Here is a 24,143-nt window from a genome sequence, read left to right on the forward strand (position 1 = left end):
ACGCAGCTGCACACCATGAAACTGTTGTAAACCAGAACTTAATGTGGCTAACTGACTTGTGACTGAGTCAACACAGACCACATCACTGAACTGAATTCAAAAGGTTTTCTAGAATAATCTCTTCTTGAATTTAGCTACCCACCCTTTAACAAAGAAGAAAGTATAAGAAAATAAACGACAGTCTAAGTGTACCTATAAACATATAATGTTTTAAAATCTAATCATGCACCACCCATCAAATGGAGGATAGCTACCAGGCTAGCTTTGGCATGTGTGCAGACTATTGGATCGACTCTTATAAATTTTCCTTTTCCCTCTCAGTAATTAGAGTTTGGAAACCCCATCCCCGCTTAATTGACTCCCCCACCTTAGATGAGCTTTGCACTACTATCACATCTGAGCACTACAATCTTTTTGATTTCTGCACACTAGTAATGCACCTATCAATGTATTGCCCCACCCCCCCTCCCCCCGGGCATATATGGGGCTATAGTGGGGATTTGACACAGCCGAATGTCAAATGCCCCATAGCAGGGCCATAGGTTTTTATATACTATTATGATTATGGTTATTACTGAAAACACAGTTACAAACTGATACTTGTATGTTCAGGTAAGGAAAAACATTACAAATCACATAGGTAAGAGTCAGTTATAATTTATCTAAAAATACTTGTAGAGATTGGGATTCTATTGTGTCAGTTGGTAAATTGTTCCACTCGTGGATAGATTTGGGGTAATAGCTAAATTTATAATGATCTGTTCTAGCAAGCGGAATCTCAAAATGGAAGGGGTGGTAGTGGCGGGTAGGATATGTGGTGTTAGTGAAGTGATTTGGGTATCTATGGTAGGGCAAACCTATTGTGTCAAATCCCCACTGTTGGCCCCAGTTGCAACACGGGGATTTACTCGGGATTTGACATAGCATAGAAAGTGACAACAACAAAAATACTTGGGCGCTTAATGAATGATCGTTAAATGCCCCATAGTGGGGCAACAGTTTTGTGTCAATCCCCCCTGTAAAGCCCCACTTACATCCGGGGGTGGGGGGCAACACAATGATAGGTGCATAACTACGGCAAACCTAAAGTTGTCATGATCACCTCGAACAATTGTCACCCATGTATGAATGTCTATAGACACATGTAAAACTAAATTTGATATAAAACTCAAAACTGTATGGATGATGAAGTATTTCCAAGTTATAATAACCATGCAACTCAGTACATGATTGTCTAACATACTATCTAGTAGCTTAGTAGACTGATGTTTGATACTTGAAGACCACATAATAAAACTAGCTATAGTTCAGTGCTTGATTACCCGGTAACAAGCAACTCATGTAGGTTTGGGCTTTCCTACTCAAAAATATCACCCCAAATATTAGCCTCATTTTCCTTCAAAAACACCTATAGGCATAATCAAATCTGATCATATATAATAATTATTATTATATTGCCTCCAGAGTGACTCTGAACGCTTCCTACAGGAGGTTCTTAGCATTTATAAATAAACACATCAATAAATAAATTAAATAAATATGACTGAGCTTTCTACTGCTTTAGCCAATCATATAACTCAACTCTATACATAATGTTAATGGCTACTGTAACTAGCCAGCTTTCTTGGTTTCTTTTCATTACTTCAACCCAAGACATATACCTTTTCACCAACTGCAGCAGCTTCAATACATACAACATGGACATATGTACATGGCTATTATTATTTTATAATTATTATTATACAGGAATTAAAAAGGCAAAACCTGTAAATCCCGATCCTATGTTACAATAAATCTATGCTAAACATAATGTCATTGTTCAAGTTGTCAAACAGCTTCTTGAATTCATCAGTTGATTGAGCCTCCACAATACCACTACAAAGGGAGTTCCAGATGTTCACTACACAGTGATAAAAATAATTCTGTCAAACTTCTCTAAAAGCAAATTGCTTGAACAGTTTACAAGAGTGCCCTCTAATTGCTGTCCATACTCTTGTAAAAAAAGTAGTTTCATCCACATTTAGATGTCCATTTATGTTATAGGTCATGATCATGTCGCCACAAAGTCTCCGATACTTTAAAGTTGATAATTTGAGGCATTTTAGACGTTCTTCATAAGGTAGATGTTTGATAGATGGTACCAGCCTTGTTGCATCTCTTTGGACTACTTATTTCTTTTTATTAACTATTGCAGCATACACATCATGGCTCTAGTGGTATAATTTCCTTAGTGTTAGTGTGACTGGGAGAGGAACTTAATGTACTGTTCTTCATTTGTAACTGTAATGGGTACAACATAGTGAGCCTGAAACTGAAGCAGAATGGCCACTTTACTATTCAGTAATTGACAGCTGGGGTATGTTTTCACTCAGTTACAATTTCCATACTGCGACTGGATTAATTGCAGTGGTGCTTTTTGTACTGTTCTTCATTTGTAACAATGTATAAAGGATGGAATACAGCTGAAGTGAAATGGTCACTTTGCATTTCACTGATTCATATTCGTGCCACATGCACATATAAGTTGCAAATTAATTCTTATAATGATGCATCTGTTCCTTTAATCACCAGTAACAAATTTAGAAAGTAAACCAATAAGTATAAAGAAAAATTAGACATTGAATAGGGATCATAGAAATAAAAAGCAGTGTGGTCAACTTTACTTGTCTAGAGGACATCAGTCAATTACGACAAAGGTGCCATTTCCACACAAAAAAATGACTATATTTTTTGCTTTTATCATCTGCTTTAAATTGCTTGTAAATTTCAATGAGTGACAGTACGTATTTGGATCCAAAGATGAAATTTGCCAGTACAGGAAATCAAATATTGTATATTGCAATTACTTGCAGCTGCATGCAGGCATCTGAGAAAGGTGCCTTTTCACACATCCAATCACGTAAGCGCAATGAAGTGTGTTCACAATTCATTCTATATTTTCAAATTTTATTTTTGCTCTTTGCTTTTGATATCCCATATATATAATTATACTGTAGCTATTCTCAAATGTTTACATGCTGGCTAAATTTTATGGGTTCGTAAGAACAGATTACAGATCTAGACTCAAGCTTACCTCATTATGTAAATGAACATGTCACATGATCTTACCTATATTTAGGCACCAGCCTATTTTTACCCATGACTGTATGTATGCCAAATGTACAGTGTTCAATAATTCACCTAATTATATTCATAACATTATGCTAATATTTATGAAGACTCTATATTTCTTACTTAAAATTTTGCACTTTCTGAATAAATAAAATAAATTTTAGCTTGAGCTTGCTGTGGAAAAGTACCCTAATACAATTGTTATAGCAAGAGTTACTAACTGTTTGATTACGATAAACGATATAATCCCAATAATGAAACACTGCCATAGGGTATACCTTTACAAGCACAGTTTTGTGTAATAACAAGTGTTTAAGGCTTGGAAAAAACAGATTTACTACAGCTGATTGTGACATTACTCCCAACAGTACTAGTACCATTTGCCTGCTTTTAATATCCAATACAATAGTCTACGGAGATTTATATACTATTATCTTGAGATATCAATAATAGAAAATTCATTATCTTTATCATGATAATGACATAAGTATCATAATAATCATGTTATTGTTATTATTGCACAGCCCTATTCCAGCCCTATTCTAGCCCAGCCCTATTGCACAGCCCTATTCTAGCCCAGCCCTATTGCACAGCCCTATTCCATTATTGCATGGCCATGCACTATTTTAAACATTTAATTGGCTTTGTAATGCAAATTGAATGATGATGTACTATTTCAGCAATGAGATATGTTACCTATGTGATAGGGTGTAGTTCATCAGTTTTGGGCCACTAGCCTAGTACTAAAAACTGTACTGTACGTACTCCATTACTTTCAATTTTTTGGTACTTCCATTTTTGCAACAGCACTGTTATAGAGTAAAATGAATGTCTAGTCCATGAAAAGTTAATTATGTTTCTAGTTCCCTTCCTGGTCATTTTTTTTGCTGAATTAATTGCACAATCATCATAAATTAATTATAATTATGCAATAATTTATAATATTTTATTATCTGTTGAAAGGTTTTCATGTCTTGTAAATGCCTACCACAGGTGTAATGCAGTCACTATTTTTATGGCACCTAAGGTGTTACCATAACACTTCTGCTTTACCGGTGCGGTCACCTGGTCAATTTTGGGGAAATGGTAGGACCAGAAACATATTGTTAACTTTGCATGGCCTTAGCTTAAGAAATTTCAAACACAGTATTATAAAACAAAGTAATATATATCAGGGCTTCATTTAGGGGTGGGGGGTTACTTGACAAAATATTGCCTTAAATTTTAGCAAAAGTTCAAATGAAAGTCTGAGATACACTGTTGCCCCCCTTACTTGCTCTTGAGTCATTTTTTAAATGAAGGTCTGTAACATAATTAAAACATAACCAATTGTTTGATGCCAAGTCTGCATGTAGCTTAATATTATTGCTTTATAATGCAAAAATAAACAAAAAATCAATTAAATGCTTTTACTTACTTGTACATAGCTATAAATAAATTAATTTACTTTCACCATAGCGTGACTGTCGGGAGATAACAATAGTGGATATAGACAGTGTAATATTATGTATATACAAACATTAAACTTCTGAACCAAAAGAAATGTTGTAAATCATTTTGCTATAATAATTGTTATGATTATAGTGTTTCTTCTGATACACTTATCAATGGCTGTTTGGCATGGCATTATCATAAGTGATGAATGGGTGTGTCTCAAAACGTTGATCATCTTTTGTCATGGACTGATCATCGACATTACCACTGGTGAGATCATCAAGTTTATTACTGGGCAACTGATCATGATTAGCAAATATATTATCACTGACTGAATTATTGTCATTGTCACTGAGTTCTACAGTTTTGTATTTGGGAGGACAACACCTCCACTCACAGAATAGTGAGTGTCCATAGTTGTACCAGTAGCCAATACTGAACACTGACTGGTCTGTACCTCCTTCAGGTGCCACTATCACATTGTACATGACTAGACCAGTTAGAATAATCACTAATCCTCCAACGTAGAATAATGAGAACTGCACATGCAAAATATACATAACTATATACCTGTATACAAACACAAATATAGATACACACATGCTGGCATGTCAAAAACATTCACTGGCAAATATTCTCAAGGCAGCAAAAGGCAGAAAAATTCTATGCTTGAAACAATTTAGCAATTTTCATAGCAGCACAATTGTCATTATACAGTGAGTTGTAATTACTGGTGGTCTACAGGAGCTGATCGAGCATATATTATACTGTATGGTGCAGTGGCCATGTCAATACATATACACACATACATATACCGTATAGCTGGAAAGTTTGGTGGGAGGAAACTTTTGGCAAATTTTCCATGATAGGATTTTGGTTAGAAAAAAGTTTGGCAAATTTAGTAGTGCTGACAACCAATTTGGCAGATTTTAGTTTGGAGAAACACTGCTCACTTGCCAAATTTGCCCCAAACTTTCCGGCTATATGGTACACACACACACACACACACACACACACACACACACACACACACACACACACACACACACACACACACACACACACACACACACACACACACACACACACACACACACACACACACATATAATGTACCTTATCACCAAAAAAGAAGACTGCTAACAAGACACTATAAGCAATGGAGGTTAAAGTAGACAAGCTGGTGACCATAGCTGATGATGTTATTATTGAAATGGGGAAAGCAACATAGAAGAGTGTGCCAGAAGCAAGATAACCAAGGAAGTATAGCACTACAAAACAAAAATGATATAACATGACCACGTTAGTTTATATAATAATATGTATACAATTATACAGTCTTTTAATAAAAAATTGTGTTTGGGACCAACACTGTAAAAGGATACGTACTACACACAAAATGAATTTACTATAGGTACTGCATGGTACAGGTAATCATGGATAGTAATGTGTCCCCCCTTTAACATCTATGGAGTAATCATGTAAGTAGTCTGTGCAACGGTGTAAGTCCACATGTACACAGATATGTAACATACAACTGTTTGGAAATCTTTTAAGGCCTTCACAACAATCTAAAAGTGTTGTAATGTTACGTATATGTGGAACGAGGAGCAGTTGAAGCAAATTTTTTCAGAGCCTGTCAATCATTACCAACTGTAGAAGATCTCTGGTAGATGAAACAAAGCTAAACACCATTCAAAGACTTGTGATTCTGCAAAGACTATAGCAGTATACTAAAACCACACTCAGCTGTCAGTAGTTGTAGTGATTCTATGATATGTGCTGAAATCACATGATGATATTTTGAGATTCAATTTGTACTGTGTGTGATCAGAGTATATTAGTGTTTTGATGATGCTACTATCCTAAGGATATCCTGAAAGCTTTTGTTCAGGATACCAAAATAGTAAAATCACTAACCATTTCATGGTGTGGCCAATTGTGTAAGGAATGAGAAGATTATCTACAAGAGCTACATAGTTGCAGTGGTCCCTCCATTATTCAAACTCACTGGGCCCTAGGTGAGTAGGTGTGCTTGAATAATGGAAAAGTTTGAATAAACAGTGCCCATACATACAGAGTTCAGCTAAAATACTCTAATAGAACAGTCACCTCCATAGTTCGGATATCAGAACGTTTGGATATTCGATGGCTAGATAATGGAGGGAACACTGTATTAGTGATATGCATCACGACTCTGCAGGTTTTCGTGTTTACACAAAATTCTGACACTACCTTATATCACTATGAAAATTGTATGAGACTATCAGTGGCGGAGGAAGTAGTTGATATGAGGGGGGGTTACTGAGGCACTACATTGTCTCTGGTTTAGTAAGGTGAGACCAAAGAAAAAAAAAAAGGTCACAGCCAGCTGACAATAGCTGCCCACCTCACCAGCTACACATTTATAGCTGATAAACTACATAAAATTCCTTACATAGCTCGCTACACATTGCTCTGATACTGTGACTGCTTTATTAGAGTGACTACCCTATTAGAGTATCTCGATCTTTATCACTGTTTTCAGCCCACTCCAAGAAGGATAATTTCGGCATGATATCATTCTGAGGGGGGGGGGCTAAGCCCCCTAGCCCCCCCTTCTGCCTATGGAGACTACATACTAATATATAGCGGGAGAATATCTGCACTTCACAATTACTTTCATGTACACATGTGTACAGCAATATGCACATGCTTAATTAATGTATATCAAACATTTTCATACCTGACTTTAAATCCCATTCCATTTCAACCAGATTTACTCGATCCAAAATACTTCTATACATGTGAATGCACATAAGTTACTTGCATGAAATTATATTGCAATACACATTCTTACAGTTGAATTCCTGTAATGATCGCTCCACTAAATGACAACATAGCAATAAACTCTAACACAGACAATGTTGTTTTTATCATGTACTCTTGACCAACACTAAGAATAGCATAAGAAAGTCCTGCACAAACACAGATCATATCTCCAAGAAATGGATTTTTGTTCCCTTTAAGAGAGTAGAAATGTTGTAACAAATTATTATATGCATAGGCTGAGCACCATATATGTACTCAAAAATAGAATTGTGAAATTATAATGCATGTTAACACGCTAATATTAGATGGATGGCTTATATAAATTGATCTTTGTGCAAATTTCTCTGAAAATTATAAGTGCAAGCATTTAATAAGATAGAAGACGATCAGAGAATGGAATGCACTACCAATACCACTGATAGAAATGGACAATTTAACTAAATTTTCAGAGGCCATAATCAGGGGCGTAGCTAGCCAGACGGTGGTGGGGGGGCAGGCACCCCCCACAAAACACTCGACATTGTTCACAATTGCACAAAAGGCTAATGACCCAATGATGGGCTAGCCAACATATGGTGTTGTATTATTACAGCTTATGTAACTAGCTACATAACTACTTCATTACTGATTGCTACCAGTTATCACTTATCAATGGAAATATTTTCGTCAAGCATCATCGCACGTGCCACAACTGTACTCCAACAAATTCGTCCACAAACATTGTGTCACAGTTACCTACGTCAGCCACAGTCTGTGCTGCAGTCCTAGCACTAGAGTTGCACCGATAATCGGTTGAATTATCGGTAACAACCGATATTAGCTAATTTTACAAGTATCGGTATCGGCAACGAAGCGGAAATAACTTGCCGGTTAACCGAAACCCACAATCAATCGTTAAGTTGATGACAATGAACAGGTGAAAGTAAAGAAGGTGGTGAATGTAGCAGTAAGTGGTTTGTTGTAACTGTTTTGTAACTATTTGAGTTTGTTTGTTTGCACAAGTGTGGTTGCAAGGCTATAGTAGGCTGTGTATATTTATCGGCCGCCCACGCAATTAGTTGATCACTCTTCACAAAGGGTCTGTAGTCCCACTAAAACACTGTTTGATTAGCTGTTTTATAACTACTTGGCTTCCTTTTCCATGAAAGGAGATAGTAGCAAAACTGTAAAACATTGTAAAAGTCGGCCGCCCACGTAATTAATTACATTGATTACATTATCATTACAAATGCAGTTTATACGCATAAACTTTAGGTGATTTTCTGCTCCTCCTCCTCTGTTCTGAAGAAATGAAGAATATCGGTAAATATCGGCATATCGGTTAAAGGAATAGGCAAATAATCGGTATCGGCAAATGTGAAAAAATGCATATCGGTGCAACTCTACCTAGCACACTGGCATAGTATGACGAACTCACTGATTTCAGCCGGCGAAATTCAAACGCCATGTATTGGCATGAAATCCCAACTCTATACCTTTCCTGTTAGCAGAATTTGTAAGCTTGTGACGGATCATCTGACTGACTGACAAAGTGAAAAAAATTAAACTGGCATGCCACTACACTGTACGAAGATCCAGTGTGATTAACTCGGCTCGGGAAAATAAAGTTGGACCATTTAACACTTTATCACATCGTAGGTTTGTAGCATCATTGTATATCACTTGTCACTTCTGAGTTGCGACTCTTGCGAAGTCACTTTGAGCGGGTCATCTGTCTAGATTCAAAAAATGTACTATCACGTGAGTAGTGTTGGCTTAATATAGAATTGTGTCTAATATTTTCGCTCTGTGAAGACATAGTGTCTACACGGGGGAACCCCTGGGGATTCGAGTGTACCTTTTTTTAGCGCATCGTTTTATTAATTGCTTGTAACGCGCAAGAAATCATGGTATTATTATCGCCATTCACAAACGCGTTGAATATTGTGTGCACTCGTGTAGTAGCGCACAAACAGTAATTTGGGATGCGTGTCAGTTACTGGAAAGCTTGTGATGGAAGTTTTAAAAAATGTCACTTAGTGATGGGAGGGGCAAATGCCTCCCCTTGCCCCCCCCCCCCCCCCCCCCCCCCCTCTTGGCTACACCACTGGCCATAATTGAATGTCTGTAATGTATTTACTTGTACCTTGTAGGGCCTAATCAGCCTTGGCTGTCTGCCCTATTTAACCAATAATAATAATAATAGATGTTTGCACATCTGATACACATCTGTATAATTTATGTGACCCAGTCTGAAAAAAGGGATCTTATATCCTTTCCCAATTGTCACATTTGACTAATCATAACTCCTCATGTTTTCATCCTATAACCTTCATATTATACCAAGCCATAGTACTATATACTATATTAAGGGTATAAGGCGACCACATTTCAGGGTGATACCGCATTCACAAGGATAGTTACAGGTTGCCAAGTGCATGCAATTGAAAAGGCAATAAATAAGACACCTTTTCGCAGACTGGGTCACATATGATGAGAAAAGGAGTCTTCCACACACATCCAATTTACCAGCTTTGACAAAAATCATAGAAACACATTGGAAAATTGAAATTTGGTTAGTAGTGAGCACCAACACACCTGATTGGATAGTGAAAATATGTTTCGTGATTAAGTTATGACTTTCCAAGTTCATAGAATTGGATTTGTGTGGAAGACCCTTTTTCATAAATCTGGTCACATATGCATGTCTTCACTAGCTGATATAAGTATTTGTGGCTATGTGTGTATCTCTATGCAGCTGTGTATTTGATACACACATATACCTCCATCATCACTGTGTGAATTGAAATCCTCCAGTATCACCATGACCATACCTGCACAACTGATCAACATTGAAGCATAGTGGATCATTTTGAATTTTGCTTTCATTACAAACAGTGAGGTAACTGCAACAAATCCTGTGATAGAGGCATTGGCGATTGCCTGAATTTTGAGGAAAAACCCACATGGGTAATACATTACACAATAATTTGAAATGACAGACCTATACTGCATAATCATGTAAGCAATGCTTTTAGTATTTCATATACTGGAAATTCATCAACTACTAGTGTAATAAAAATTTATTAGGGGCATGCAATACTTTGTTTAGATCCTTGAGAGGTGTGGCCACAGCACTAATAATATTGTAAGAGGTGTAGTAACATGTTCTGATTGCTTAAAGGGGAATGGCCCATTGCAATCATTTTATAAGCCCGGCTTAGCTGCTACCCAATACTATAAAGGATACAACAGTCCATTAAGTGTCTTCATACAGTACGATAGTACTGTATAGTAGGGACCACAAAGGTTTGGGTGTGTCCCATGAAAAAACATAACCCAAAACCAGCCTCACTTTTCCTTGACGACAATGAGGCAGTATTGGTTAGGTAAAACTAAGCCTAAACAAGCCTTCAGACTGACCAGAAATGCTATCAACAAGTTGCTACGGAGTTTAAAATATACATAATTTTCTACTGACTGACTAAGTAATTGACTGGGTAACTGACTGACTGATTCCTTCAGACAAGCATAGCTTGACAACAGCTAAGGCTACAAGCTTGATTTTTTCACTGTTCGACATCGCTTCAACGCCTTTTGGCATACTGCAGTACATACAATGCATTCTTCATGGACTTACCAGTGTCCCCATTTGTCTCTCATTCATCTTTGCTGACAGCGAAAGGTGATGATTTGGCTTTAGCGCATGATGGCTTCCTTTTGTAACAGAAATGTCTGTATTTTTTATGACTACTTTGATTGCAGAGGTGCTTTTTGAACAGTTCTTGATTCGTAATGCTGTGTAACGGGTTGAACATAGCTGACAGTGAAGCATAATGAATACTTCACTTTCAGACAATAATTGATAGCTGGGGAGTGTGATGCCATTTCTTTCTTTTGATGCAGTATGCATGGGTTTATAATTTTATTTTACAAAAACGGTTAACAAACAAGTACACAAAAAATTGGAATTTTTAAACTGCAGTAGGGACCATAGCACATCGATAAAAAGTACTGAAACAAGCTGGAGTAGTGCACGATATTAAATCACAGTAAACAATAAGAAGTGTTATATCCCTACTGTGCATTTCCATTATGGTCTTAAGCACAGTGGGGATATAACACTTCTTAATGTTTTACTGTGATTTGATATTGTTCACTACTCCAGTTTGTTTCAGTACTTTTTATCGATGTGCTATGGTCTCTACTCTAGTTGTAAATTCAATTTTTTTGTGTACTTGTAGCATTTTAGCACTACCCATCTAAATATGCTCCTTCAAGGAAAGTGTCAATATGTAAAATTGTCACCTTGGTATGGTTTCCTGGCATGAAGAAGAAGACAATCATTTAATTGAAGATAAAAGGAATGGCAAGGCAACATTTGTCAGAACCACAAACTATTGTTGTGGTATAAAATGGTGTACTGTATGTGCCCTGCTTCATTTGGCTCTTAGCCTTGCGAAAGTGGTCAGGCAGGCAGTGGTTTTAAAGATTCTATATACGGCTGCCTGTAAGTGTTTTCTTGTTTTTAATGGAATGACTAATCCATAAAAGTGATTTTGTTACGTACTGTATGATATTTTTTATGATGGTTTTTTAGACATGGAATATTTAGTGGCATGCACCTGTCAATTTTAGGAGGAAACTCTACTAAACAGTACTACCATACTGCTTGATGTTATACTGCACGTACATCTATGCATAATTGTGAATTTATACTGATGTGTAACTGTGTTCTTTACACAAGTGTATATAGGTATGATTGTAAATTTAAGCAGTGCTCATAATAGTCATAAATCAGGTCTATTATACACTACACTCAACATTACGCATTCAAAATCAAGAGCGTTTGTTCAGAATCTAGTACTTTTCCTGTTTTTCCTTTCCTGTAAGTGACTTCATCACCTATCTAGTGTTGGAAATGTAAATTTCAGCTAAGAAATAATAAGTAAAACAATTATATGTGACCGGATTTCACATAACAAGGCTTCCACACACACAAAATCAAACTTACGTTTTTACCAGAAATGGATTGCTGGCCTAATACACTATCACATTCCACACTGTACTTCCTTCAGGACTGGAAAGTCTGGTTTCTGTGGCAGCTTTCTTCCGACCCTGTCAAAGCCACGAGTGGGAGATTGGCGCCATTGAATAGCCATGGCTTTGTGATAATGGTGTGTAGTGAGCTGGGACTTCACAGAGAGCTCACCAATAGTGTTCTCGGTCAATTTGGAGTGATTTGAGGGCCATGGAGAGCCCAAACTTGGCCTCTGGATTCCAATCGTCTTCTTACTCCATTTTATACCTGTATATTAAGACCACCATCCACCCCCACCCTCCCACCCTATTACTATCACCTGTGATATTATTACTCACTCGAGAAAAGCTGCCCAAAACAGGGCTAATTTTGGGTATCAGAAATGTATACACCCACTCAGTGATAGCTAGTAAATAGATGCATACTTGGTGCAAATTTTGTTTGCACAGCTGTAGGCACTGGGAAGTTATTACACAATGATTACTTAAAATCGCCATATCTCCTAACGAAGTTTTGTGCGTCGAAGCCGGGTTTTGTCAAATTCAGTCACATATATTCTACACATAGAATGTTCTAGAACAAGCTTGATCCATTGTACGCAGATCTATGAAATTCTAGATTTAACCCTTGAAGGCACATAAAAAATACAAAAAACGTATGATGTTTGCTTTGGAAACAAAACTGTTACATACTCACAGATATTAACAGTAAAGCAGCAGTCAGTATGGTTTCCCCACTTGTTTCACAGTCTTCTTCGCTCAATAATATGTCCACAAGAATTGTCATGAGCTTACTTGAGAGCTTGGCTCATAAAGATGACAACAAGGCGACCAATCTAGGGTGATTTGCTGAAAGCGACACTGCTTGAACAGTGCCACAGTGGGCCACACAAATTTGTGGATCAACAAATAAACATTCCAAATTGACAGAATTCACAAACCTCAGGGTTCTTCTTTAAAACATTAGGTGAATTACATCCCTGTGTTTAAATCATCACACAAAGCTTGGCAAATGAACGTCACAGTTAATTAATGAAACTTGTACACCATTTTATTCTTAACAATGCGAGCATTTTGAAATCTAAATTACAAGTCCACATGACTTTTCGTATAATGAGTTATCCATCAATGAACATCAATAGCCACTGTAGTGGTTTATGCGGATACAATGCATATGTTTTATAAAGCGTTATGTGGCTTTAAGGAGATTTATAAGGTAGAAATTAAGTGAGCTGAGCAGATGACAACAGCAGTTCAGAGGTTAAGAGTTACGCATGGATTTAAACCCTGAACAAGTTCATTTTTTCACTTTTATGTACAATTTTCATTGCAGCCATTGTTTAATTTCACATTTCCCCACAGGCTATGAAGGCTGCAACCCTTTTTCATAGCTTGGCTGTTTTTGTGTGGATAGTATATTAGGACAACAATCCATAAAATGTGAGTTTGATTTTGTATGCATGGAAGCTGGGTTTCTCAAATACAGACGCAGTTTTTGTTCTTGAGACCTTACATGATATGAATACACAATACAGTGGAACCTGTTAATCAGGGCACTTGAAAATGAGGATGTCTGCCTAATGTGGACACTCGGTAATGGTCCCAACTTACTTATCTGTTAGCACGGAAACTAACCTAGGACAACTTTATAAACAGGATACTTCTACAGTAGGTGTCCTTTATACAGAGGTTTCACTGTACACACATACATGACACCATAAATCAAGCCTCATGTACTGTATATTTGAATCAAGTTAACATAAATACGATATATGTAGGCAGATAACATACCTGATTGCTTGCCAAAGAAGTGTACCTGAAAGCCAGTGTCTGTAAGTATGTTCCATACACATCAGCCAGTCCAAGAAAAATAAATTTCCACCAGTGTTGTTTGATCTTGTCCATAAAACCTGGTTTATAGGCTATGTATGGTCCAACTGTTGCACTCAGAATGTAATAAGCTCCAGCAGTTAGTGTAGAAGAAACCTCTTTCCCAGTGTGATCATGTAACAAGGTGGCAAACACTCCAAGGCCTGTCACTGTTAATGAAACTGCTTGACCAGCCAGCAGCACAAGTATAAACTTTCTAAGTAAATAAAGCATAGTGTTATGAAACGACCTGCATTTAGGAAAACAAACTCTCATCTATATAGTTATTTTGAGTTATATATGCTAACGAATGATCCTGTAATAGTTCCAACAACAAGAGTGATTCTATTACTAGATACAAATTTGAACTACTGTTACAGCTGTAAATTTCAACCATTACTATCACTAATTGTGACCGGATCTGCAAAAAGGGGTCTTATAGCATTAAAATTTCCAAGTATGATGAGTCATACCTCATCATGTGTTTAACCCATTGTCTTATAATTACATCCAGGAATAATGCTATGTTGGGAGTGTAAGGTGACCAAATTTCAGGCTGGTACCATATATACAAAAGTCAAGTTATGGATTACCAAGTACATGCAATTAGAAAGGCTATTTTTGCAGATCCAGTCACAATTAAACTTGAAGTAAAGTGTGTCCACCAACAAGTAAGTTACAACATATCCCATACATTTACAATTGGGTGATTATGTGTTGGCATGTGCAGTATCAAACAGTATGATAGTACTGTTTAAAAAGGATCCCCCAAAGTGATGTGCACACTCCAAAATTCTGCCTTTAAAAAGCATTTTATGCGACGAAAAGCTTCTTTCTTTACAAAAGAGTTCTGTTAAATTCAAACACAGAACTATAAAAATATGGATATTGATTTTTTTTTTAAATTACCAAAACCCATAATTTTATTCTGCCTATACTTACCTTCCTGACCGCAGTCGCAAAGTTACAGGCTAAACGATACATCCTATAGCCACCATTTTAGTTCTTGGACATTGGACAACATCTGTTCACCTCTTTAATGGTTAGGGAATGCGGGAATAATACGTATAATACTTACATAATTATTATGTGTGAGAATCAGGTATTTTGTTGGCACTGTGAAGCAATTATAAAACATACATTTAGATGATCTATATAGTAATTAATTGGCATTACATACGTAATATTATGCTTGGCTTTTGCATCAGCTACTGCAACAGTTATGTAGCTGTTACTCTAATTCAATTACAGTTATAAATATTTAGCTTGAAGGTAGACTATGTATTATACTACCACCCAACACATTACAGTACGAGCACTACTGGCTAGCTACATGAATAACCACAGGAACCAATTGTACCTAACTTTAAAAACATTGTGTTTGTTGGTGTGGATAAAAATAAAATTTAGACAATTAAGGGTTTGAAAAAATTCATAAAAGTTGAGGAGAATCAATTATGGGACCCCAAAGTACCATATGAATCCAGGATCTGATCTACATCGTTACCAGATATCCATCTTCCTCAGCGGCGGAGAAAGTAGTTGATATGAGGGGGGGCTCCGCTGAGCTGACCCAGACTTATTTCTATAGTTTGGTAAGGTGAGACCAAAAAAAAAAAAAAGGTCACAACCAACTGACAAGAGCTTTCCACCTCACCAGCTACCATTTCTAGCTGATAAACTACATAAAAATCCTTACATAGCTCGCTACACACTGACTACTTTATTAGAGTGACTGCTCTATTAGAGTATCTCGATCTTTATCACGGTTTTCAGCCCCACTCCAAGAAAGATAATTTTGGTGTGATATCATTCTGAGGGGGGCTAAGCCTTCCCTCAGCAGATCGAAGGGAGCTTTAGCCCCCTAGCCCCCCCCCCCCCTTTCCGCCGCCTATGATCTTCCTATTTGTAGCTGTGAACTAAGAAAATTACATAATAATATTATTATATAACTGGGTGATGAAGAAACCAAGCTGAATCATGCTAACCAAGGTTTGCCGGTTAAAAATTTTCATTGCCTGCATGAAGGCAAGTTTTTGGTAAGTTAGAGGCAAGCTAGGTTTCCCTCTCCAACTCTAGCATGCCTCCAACTTAGGTCATTTACCTGTTTCCCATCCTGGCCAAACAAACTTTGCCATGTGGGCAGGCTGCAAATTTCATTATTCCATTATGCTAACTACTACACATGAACAAAACTACACATGCTTTGTACTTATTACACAACTAAAAGGTGGGTAATTCATATTAACTACCACTTCAGCTGCATCTGCAGCATTTTACATATATGGTCCAACTAAGAACAGTCTTACTGCAGCATTTATCATAAACAGTCAGGTTAACCAGCACACTCGCTTGTGCTATGTGTTCCCTTGTGTCTAATTAAGAATCCAGACTAATGCACCTATTAATGTATTGCCCCACCACCCCCCTCGGGCACAAGTGGGGCTTTACAGGGGAATTGACATGAAACTTACTGCCCCACTATGGGGCATTTGACAATCATTCATTAAGCGCCCAAGTATTTTTGTTGTAACTTTCAATGCTAGTGTCAAATCCCTGTGTTGCAACTGGGACCAACAGTAGGGATTTGACACGATAGGTTTGCCCTACTATGGGGCATTTGACATTTGGCTGTGTCAAATCCCCACTATAGCCCTATATATGCCCAAGGGGGGGGTAGTGGGGCAACACTTTGATAGGTGCATAAAGCATTCATGTAATACTTATGCCAGTTCATATGGAATAATGGAATTTTCTGGCTTGACAAAAAAAAACATGCAATGGGAATAGGAAATCAAGTTGTAGTGGCCTTACCCTTACACAAAACAATAGTGTGCTTGATATGTAGCTATTTGAGTTATGATAGGTGATTGCCGGACAGATTAATATTACTTGTCTGGCAGCCAGATGAAGTATTCAGACCCACACACAAAAGTCCCACCCAAACACAAAAAGAAAAAAGTTGGTCTGGTCTATGCGAGACTAGTTATGTATGACTAGCTAAATATTATAGAGAAATGATTCATTGTAGTGTTTACAGGGCACTGTCTAGTCCATCACACAGTCAGCTAGTAGTGGGTTAGAGATCAGGGGTTCACTTTTATCTACAAAGCAACAGCATTCAGCATACATTGCGTTACATTAAAAGTGTCAACATTTGTTGGCTACAATACTGAGTAGTAGTACTGTATGTTCAGGGTTTTAGCTAGTTAGCACTCTAATTTATCAACTAGTAAAGTCCAAACATCTAAAGAAGCTAAAGGTTGTTTGTTTTTAAAGGGAGACTGCTTCAGTATAAGAATACTGCTTTTTGGCAGTGCCCTCAACAAACATACATACATACATACATACAATTAATAAAATAGACTATATCTACCTAAACATATACAGTTAGTATAATGACTGATACAGAGTTTTGAATTGCTAGAGTTTCCTTGTTGCATATAAAAGAGGATCTAATGAGTTCCATACATGTCTGTGTTCCTTGGAAATAGAAAATGTGTTTGGCTAATGTAGTTTGCACTTTCAGAATGAATAAACAGTGAACATTTCGACTGGCACGTCCAGTAATGTCAACAGCATAGCAAAATGTATCATTCAGATAAGATGGTGATAAATTATGTAATATTTTATTGCCGTATGAAAACGTCTTCATTCTGTAAGGGTCACACACACAGAAAGATTGGTGCTGGATGGTGGACTATTGAACTTCGAATGAAGCCTCTCCAAATGTTTGAAATGTTACACAGATGATGGTGTCCATACTACATCACAATAACCCAGTATGGGTAATACGAAAACATGATTTAATTTAGAAAGAAGGTCAGCAGGCAAGAGACGTAAACAGTATAAGCAATGTATCCTAGAGTAAACCCTTTGAAGAACATTTGCTCTATGTTGATATGCCAAGTTAGAAGTTGATCAATATATATGAAGACCAAGATACCTGACTGAGGAGACACGGGAAAATCGCTTACCATCAACATTAACACACAAATCATTATTTCTCAGCTTTTGACGAGAAGCAATTAACATAACATTAGATTTCTTTATACTAAGGGTCAGAAGATTGACACAGAGCCATGAATTTTACAGATTCACATATCTTCACAGCATTGTGTAAGTCATTAATATAAATACTAAACAACAAATTAAAGCACCCCGGACCCCTGTAACACGCCAAAATGTATCTCGCCCCACATAGAAGATACTCCCTGTATAACCTGCTGCTTGCGGCTTGACAATGTCAGTAAACCAAACCAGCGAGTGTTCTAATACGCCATAACAAGCCAACTTTGACAATAATATGTCATGATTGACACAATCAAAAGCCTTCGATATATCTAAAAAAGCTGCAGCAGTGAAGTTAGCTACTTTCATCGCCAGGAATCAGTAGCTAGCGAACATCTAAAAGAACATCTTGTGTTGAGTAGTGTGGACGAAATCCGGACTATCGTTCATATAGCTAATAAGTTGTGTTCAGTCTAATAAACAATTGATCGTAAACTACTCGCTCCAAAACTAATTTGGATAAAACTGGAATCGGTCTAAAAATTGGTCGACTCAGCACTCTCCTTATTGCCAGATATATGGTGGGCGTGTCATCCAGTTCCGCGTGATAGGTTCAAAACACATAATAATGAACAATAAAACGCTACACTATACCGTATTCTTCTCTTGACAACAGCTTTAGTTAGGGCCATGTACGATTGGTCCGCAGCACGTCGAAGAGCGGAGTGTAACTGCTATAAGTAATCCATCTCAAAAGGTCGACCCCAGAAGTAGAAAACGTAATTAGTGCCACACCCAATCACGTTTTTTTATTTATTTTTCCCAATCACGTGCTTTACCATAGTTACGTATATTAGGGATCATGGAGGTTTAGGCAATATCAGCCTATAAATGTCTTCAAACCAACCCCAACTAGCTAGCCAGTCTTCCAACAAGTTTCTATGAAATTTTATTTTATTATTTAGCTGAATTTTCTACTGCCTGACTAACTAACTGATGCCTCCAGCTAAGCCAGCATAACTTGACTATAGGCTTCAATTCTTTAATGCTGCTTTGTCCAGAGACATGCCTTTGTGCCAACCGCAGTGCATACACCTGTAGAATACATAGCATGCATCATGGCTAGACTTACCTTTATACTCCTTTCTGTCCCACTTTTTTTTTCTCTGACAATGCAAGGTGTCAATTTGCGATAGCACAATCCAGCTTCCTTGTGTAGCTATCAAGTATTTTCCATAGCAACTTTCACTGTTCTTCAGTTTGTTGTGTATACAAGTGGAACATAGCCAATAATGGCCACTTTACCTTTCAGCAATTGATTGTTTAGGCATGCATTCAGATGCAAAATTATTTTTATGGCATGCCTGGCACCATTCTCTCTGTTAATGTGGTATGCACTGAATCGGTATAGTCATAATTATGTTATAAAAATGGAAACAAAAAAAATTTAAGTAGAAGGAAAAATTAGGGGAATTCTAAGTTGGATTAGGGATCAATGAAAAATGAAACAAGAGAGGTTATCTATACCTGCATAAAGGACTTTTAATTCCTAATTCACTAAATTCAGTCATAGTAATAGACTGAAGTTATACGGATTAAAGTCCATTACTATATCTGCAGGTGTAAACAGCCTTTCTTGTTTCACTATGTTTTTCTTTGATCCCTATTATATTTCCTAATTTTTCCTTCAATATACTTGTTGTTTTACCACAGCATTTCATCACACTATATACATAATTCTGTTTATTGAGTTAGCCATATCCCACATCCAGTAATTATTGTATGAACACCCTGTAGCTAGCTAGACTGCAAAACTGTTTTTAAACATTATCTTTAAAATTTTATCTTTTTCTTGCAAAATGCACCTAGTCACTGTTTTGCAGTGTCATGCACTTCTCTAAAAGTCCACCTATTTTGCTAGCATTTTGTTTACTGCTTTTACTAGCCTATTAGGCACATCCCTGACTTTTAAAAATTATCCCTAAACCACAATTCAACACTGAAGTGGATAGCTAAGTTTTAACTTCCTAAGAAAAACAACCAAAAATCTGGAGCAGTACACTACAAATAGCCCACCATATATACGCAGAACTTGCACTTTTTTCTAACTGTAGCTAGCTGCATCATGAAATCTGAAGTTAACATGTGTTCAATTGCCATGTACACCTAGCAGGTATGAGCAGTGTACACCCCCCTGGGTGCAATGGACAATACCATTACTTATTATTGCGTACTGTATAATGTGTACAGATACAAATCACTGCATGGCTGTGTAATATACATGTACTGTAGTTTCCTAGCTATGCACACCACCCTTCGACCACACCAAGCTCTATTGCCTGCTTTACACTAGCCAACTAACACTTTCAGACATTTTTAACAAACCATGGAGTGAATTTAATTAGGGCTAAAACGAATATACCGAATATTCGAATTCGTATTCGATTCGACTTCGTTCGAAGGAATTATTGAATTCGAAACATCGAAATTACAGTAAAGATGGCGGACACTAGTAATGAGGAATCTTTGTCAGTCTCTACAACATCAGACACTGGACTAGAGATGTACCAATATTGCAATAATCGGATTGGTGATCGCGATCGGTTGCTGATTTGCCTTCCATATTCAGTAATAATGGGCACAAACGCTCTATGAATCGGCTATTAGTTTGCATGGCCAGCTATCAAAAGCCTTTTTACTCGCTACAAACAAACAGAAAGCCTCTCTACACTATTCTATAAAACGCTAAGTTACGAGAAGCCATACGACTGCGCGTGTGAGTACTGCTATTAGTGTTAAAGTATTCTTACCCAGAACAGTAGCTGTTAGCTGCACTTTAAGAATAAAAAAACTGCACTACATGAAAACTAAAGTGATCACCTGTGTATTACAGCCATCTTGGTAACTAGTCAAAATACGGAGTAATCCGGACAAGGGAGCATGTATCATAGTAAAATATTTGTGGTGCCTAATTGTCTGGGTTGTGTAATAGAGGCCACACCACCATAAGTAGTTGTGCAATATAGTAAAATTATATCACTTCTCTTTTCTCAATGCTACAAATCATTAGAATATACATCATTTAGTAGCTACACCTGTAGTTCTATTTGATTTACGAATATACAATAATTCAATTGGTATATAATCAGTATCAGCTCTTTTAGGTACAAAATTAATCAGATATCAATACAGCTGAAAAATCTTTATCGATACACCTCTAGTAGCTACATCATCAGACACTTTTACTTCATTTCAAAAGCTGCCTATATACTGTATCAAATTTTAATGATGTTTTACAATTGAATACAAATAATAAGAAATAACACATATACACTGTATAAGAGTATTACACTATATGTGACCAGATTTGCGAAAAGGTACCTTTTCCACACATTTTATATACCAGCAAACAAAATGATGTAACATTTGAATCCTTACACTGATTAACTTGCACCTGGTATCAAAATGCAGCCAGATACTATAGCTACACTCATGGAAAAGTTCAGGCAATGGTATGCTATGATTAAAAAGTTATGATGCTTCAAAGTTCAAAAAATGGGTCAAATTGTGTGTGTGAAAAAGGTACCTTTTCGCAAATCCGGTCACATATATAGAATATTCTATTATTCGTTCTTGACTAAAAATATTCGTTCTCTTTCATTTAGAATATTCGTTTTAGCCCTAAATTTAATGACACTAAACAATTAACACTCGTTAATTTGGGTAAAGGAGAAATTAATGCGGAAATCATTGGGCAGGGGTATTAAGCTTCTGCACACGCAAAGTAGATAAACATTGCATTTGTATTTATGGTACAATGGATTAAACGTGTAACAATGAAGCAAACAAGTCTTACAAGAAGTCACTTTTTAGCTAAATTATGTATTTGATTTATTGCATACAACCACAGATCCTTTACACAGTAAAGGATCTACGATACAACTTAATTGTGTACCAATACTACCTACAGTATGCTAACTCTGTCTTTAGTCAGTATTGAAGACCACAAGTCTCTAATGTCATTTAGTATTGGGACCTGTGGTTTGTTTTTGTCTGAAATGAAGTTCCAATTACTGAACTATAGATGGAACAAATACAGGCAGTGTTTGTACATGAGTTTTTCTGTGTTAAAGGTAGTTGCTCTGGGCTGGTCCCCTGGATATATCAGTAACCCTGTCTGTCCAATAATGCACCTATCAATGTCAAGCCCCACCCCTGGGATTCTCATATACCTACTAGGGATTCGACATCTAGATCTTTCCTGGGCTTTTGACAGCAGCAGTTTGCTGAACCAAAAATTGTTTTAATAGGTACATCAAATCCCCTATAGAAACCCCTCTTTTGAGGTAGGGACATAGTGGGGTTTTGATAAGCTTCTCAACCCCAGTGCTTGGGAATTTGACACTAGACTTTGTCAATTCCCCTGTATTCCCCCACTATACTTGGGGGAGGGGAATGACATTGATGGGTGCATAATAATGATAATAAAGAATAAATGAAAGCCATACCAGTTAGCAGCAATGCACCGGTTAAGCCATTGTGTTAATTTTAGTATAAGTAATTTAATTTTGTTTTGTACAAGTAAATAACTCTTCATACATCTGGTACCTATTATGGGTAAGTTAAAGCACTGAGCATAACGCCAGCATACAACGTGCAATTTTTATGCATTGGATAATGGATATCAGAGAAGCCGATTGCTACTGAATCAAGAATGGTAAAACAGCACTGAGGGAGGCAGCTCCTTAACTCTTAAAAAACATGCAACTGTCACTCACTCACACACCCAAGTGACCCAACTTTAATTATCATACCAGTATGATCATGCGGTAGTGGCTTGGCTATCCCAATGTCTCTACATACACCATTTACTATGAAACTGTATGGTACATAGATTTTTGCATATTACAGTGTTACCCCACTTAGGGTTAATTACATATAATGCAATTTGCATGGTGCACATTGGGATAGTGTAATAAAACAAGCAAACACAGCAGATTTACAGTTATGTACTTGTAAAGGTGAGAGTAGCTAAAGATTGAGATACTCTAATAGAACAGTCACCACATGTTGAAAGATCCATTCAAAAATACATTTTAATTGATGCTTTAATAAAAAAATCAAAATGTAATTTCCTAAGAGCATGATTGAAACATAATGGGACACAACTGAGCACAATTGGAGCACAAAATAGAGACAATGTAAAGTATTGTTCAAAACCATATTACTATTAGGCAATTCCAAAAGCATAATAGCCTTAGGCCTATCCAAATTTCCCTCAAATTTTCCTCGATTCCCTATCACATTTACCTGACTGTTGTTATTTGTTATGCACACAGGTGTTGGGGAGAGCACAGATAATCTATGTTCATATGTAAAATTAATGAAATTAAAGCATCACAGGCACATCATGTACCAGTTGTATGTGATTTCGCCATAGCAAAATCACGTACACCTGTTACAGCAATCATTTACTGTTATAAATAGCAGCATTTGTGGTGGTATGTGAGTAATGATTATATGCAGAAGGGACCTACACTCAATGCATAAAGGGGTATAGCTAAATGATCACCTTGTATATGAAATAGTATCCTCTCTACAATGTAGTAAATTGTGGCTAAAAGCTAGCATGCTGTGCAGTATGTCTAGGTTACAATAATACTATGAGTCTGTGGAGGAGATCATTACCAGTATAAACTGTACATGGAACCCCCTTGCATTGGCTCTGCCACTGTGAATAAGGGAAGGATGTTGCAAGCAAACCTTTTCCATGACAAGTATGACTGAAAAATATTTTGATTTGATATTGAAGTATATGTAATAATTATGAGGAGCGAATCACTTTCTTTTATTATTCACTCTATCGGTAAAGTTTGCAATATTTAATT

At 36.9% G+C, this 24,143-nt stretch overlaps 2 protein-coding genes across 2 annotated transcripts in view; one reads left to right on the forward strand and one right to left on the reverse strand.

The window, feature by feature from the left end:
- LOC136259347 (uncharacterized) overlaps positions 1 to 21,934 on the forward strand; it is a 60,224-nt gene extending 38,290 nt beyond the window's left edge. The window contains exon 4 of the mRNA XM_066052843.1: positions 21,921 to 21,934. Coding sequence (XP_065908915.1) covers positions 21,921 to 21,934 — 14 coding nt within the window. The remainder of the gene's footprint in view (positions 1 to 21,920) is intronic.
- Positions 4,572 to 19,044, reverse strand: LOC136257577 (solute carrier family 35 member F2-like). The gene is made up of 7 exons (XM_066050811.1): positions 18,910 to 19,044; positions 14,167 to 14,461; positions 10,119 to 10,278; positions 7,385 to 7,547; positions 7,271 to 7,323; positions 5,662 to 5,816; positions 4,572 to 5,084 (listed from the first exon to the last, which is right to left on the reverse strand). Exons 1-7 carry the CDS (start codon positions 18,945 to 18,947, stop codon positions 4,716 to 4,718), a joined length of 1,233 nt encoding a protein of 410 aa, XP_065906883.1. The 5' UTR covers positions 18,948 to 19,044; the 3' UTR covers positions 4,572 to 4,715.
- Positions 21,935 to 24,143: the final 2,209 nt, after the last annotated feature.

The sequence above is a fragment of the Dysidea avara genome, chromosome 6 (assembly GCF_963678975.1).
Source record: "Dysidea avara chromosome 6, odDysAvar1.4, whole genome shotgun sequence".
Classification (NCBI taxonomy): Eukaryota; Metazoa; Porifera; class Demospongiae; order Dictyoceratida; family Dysideidae; genus Dysidea; species Dysidea avara.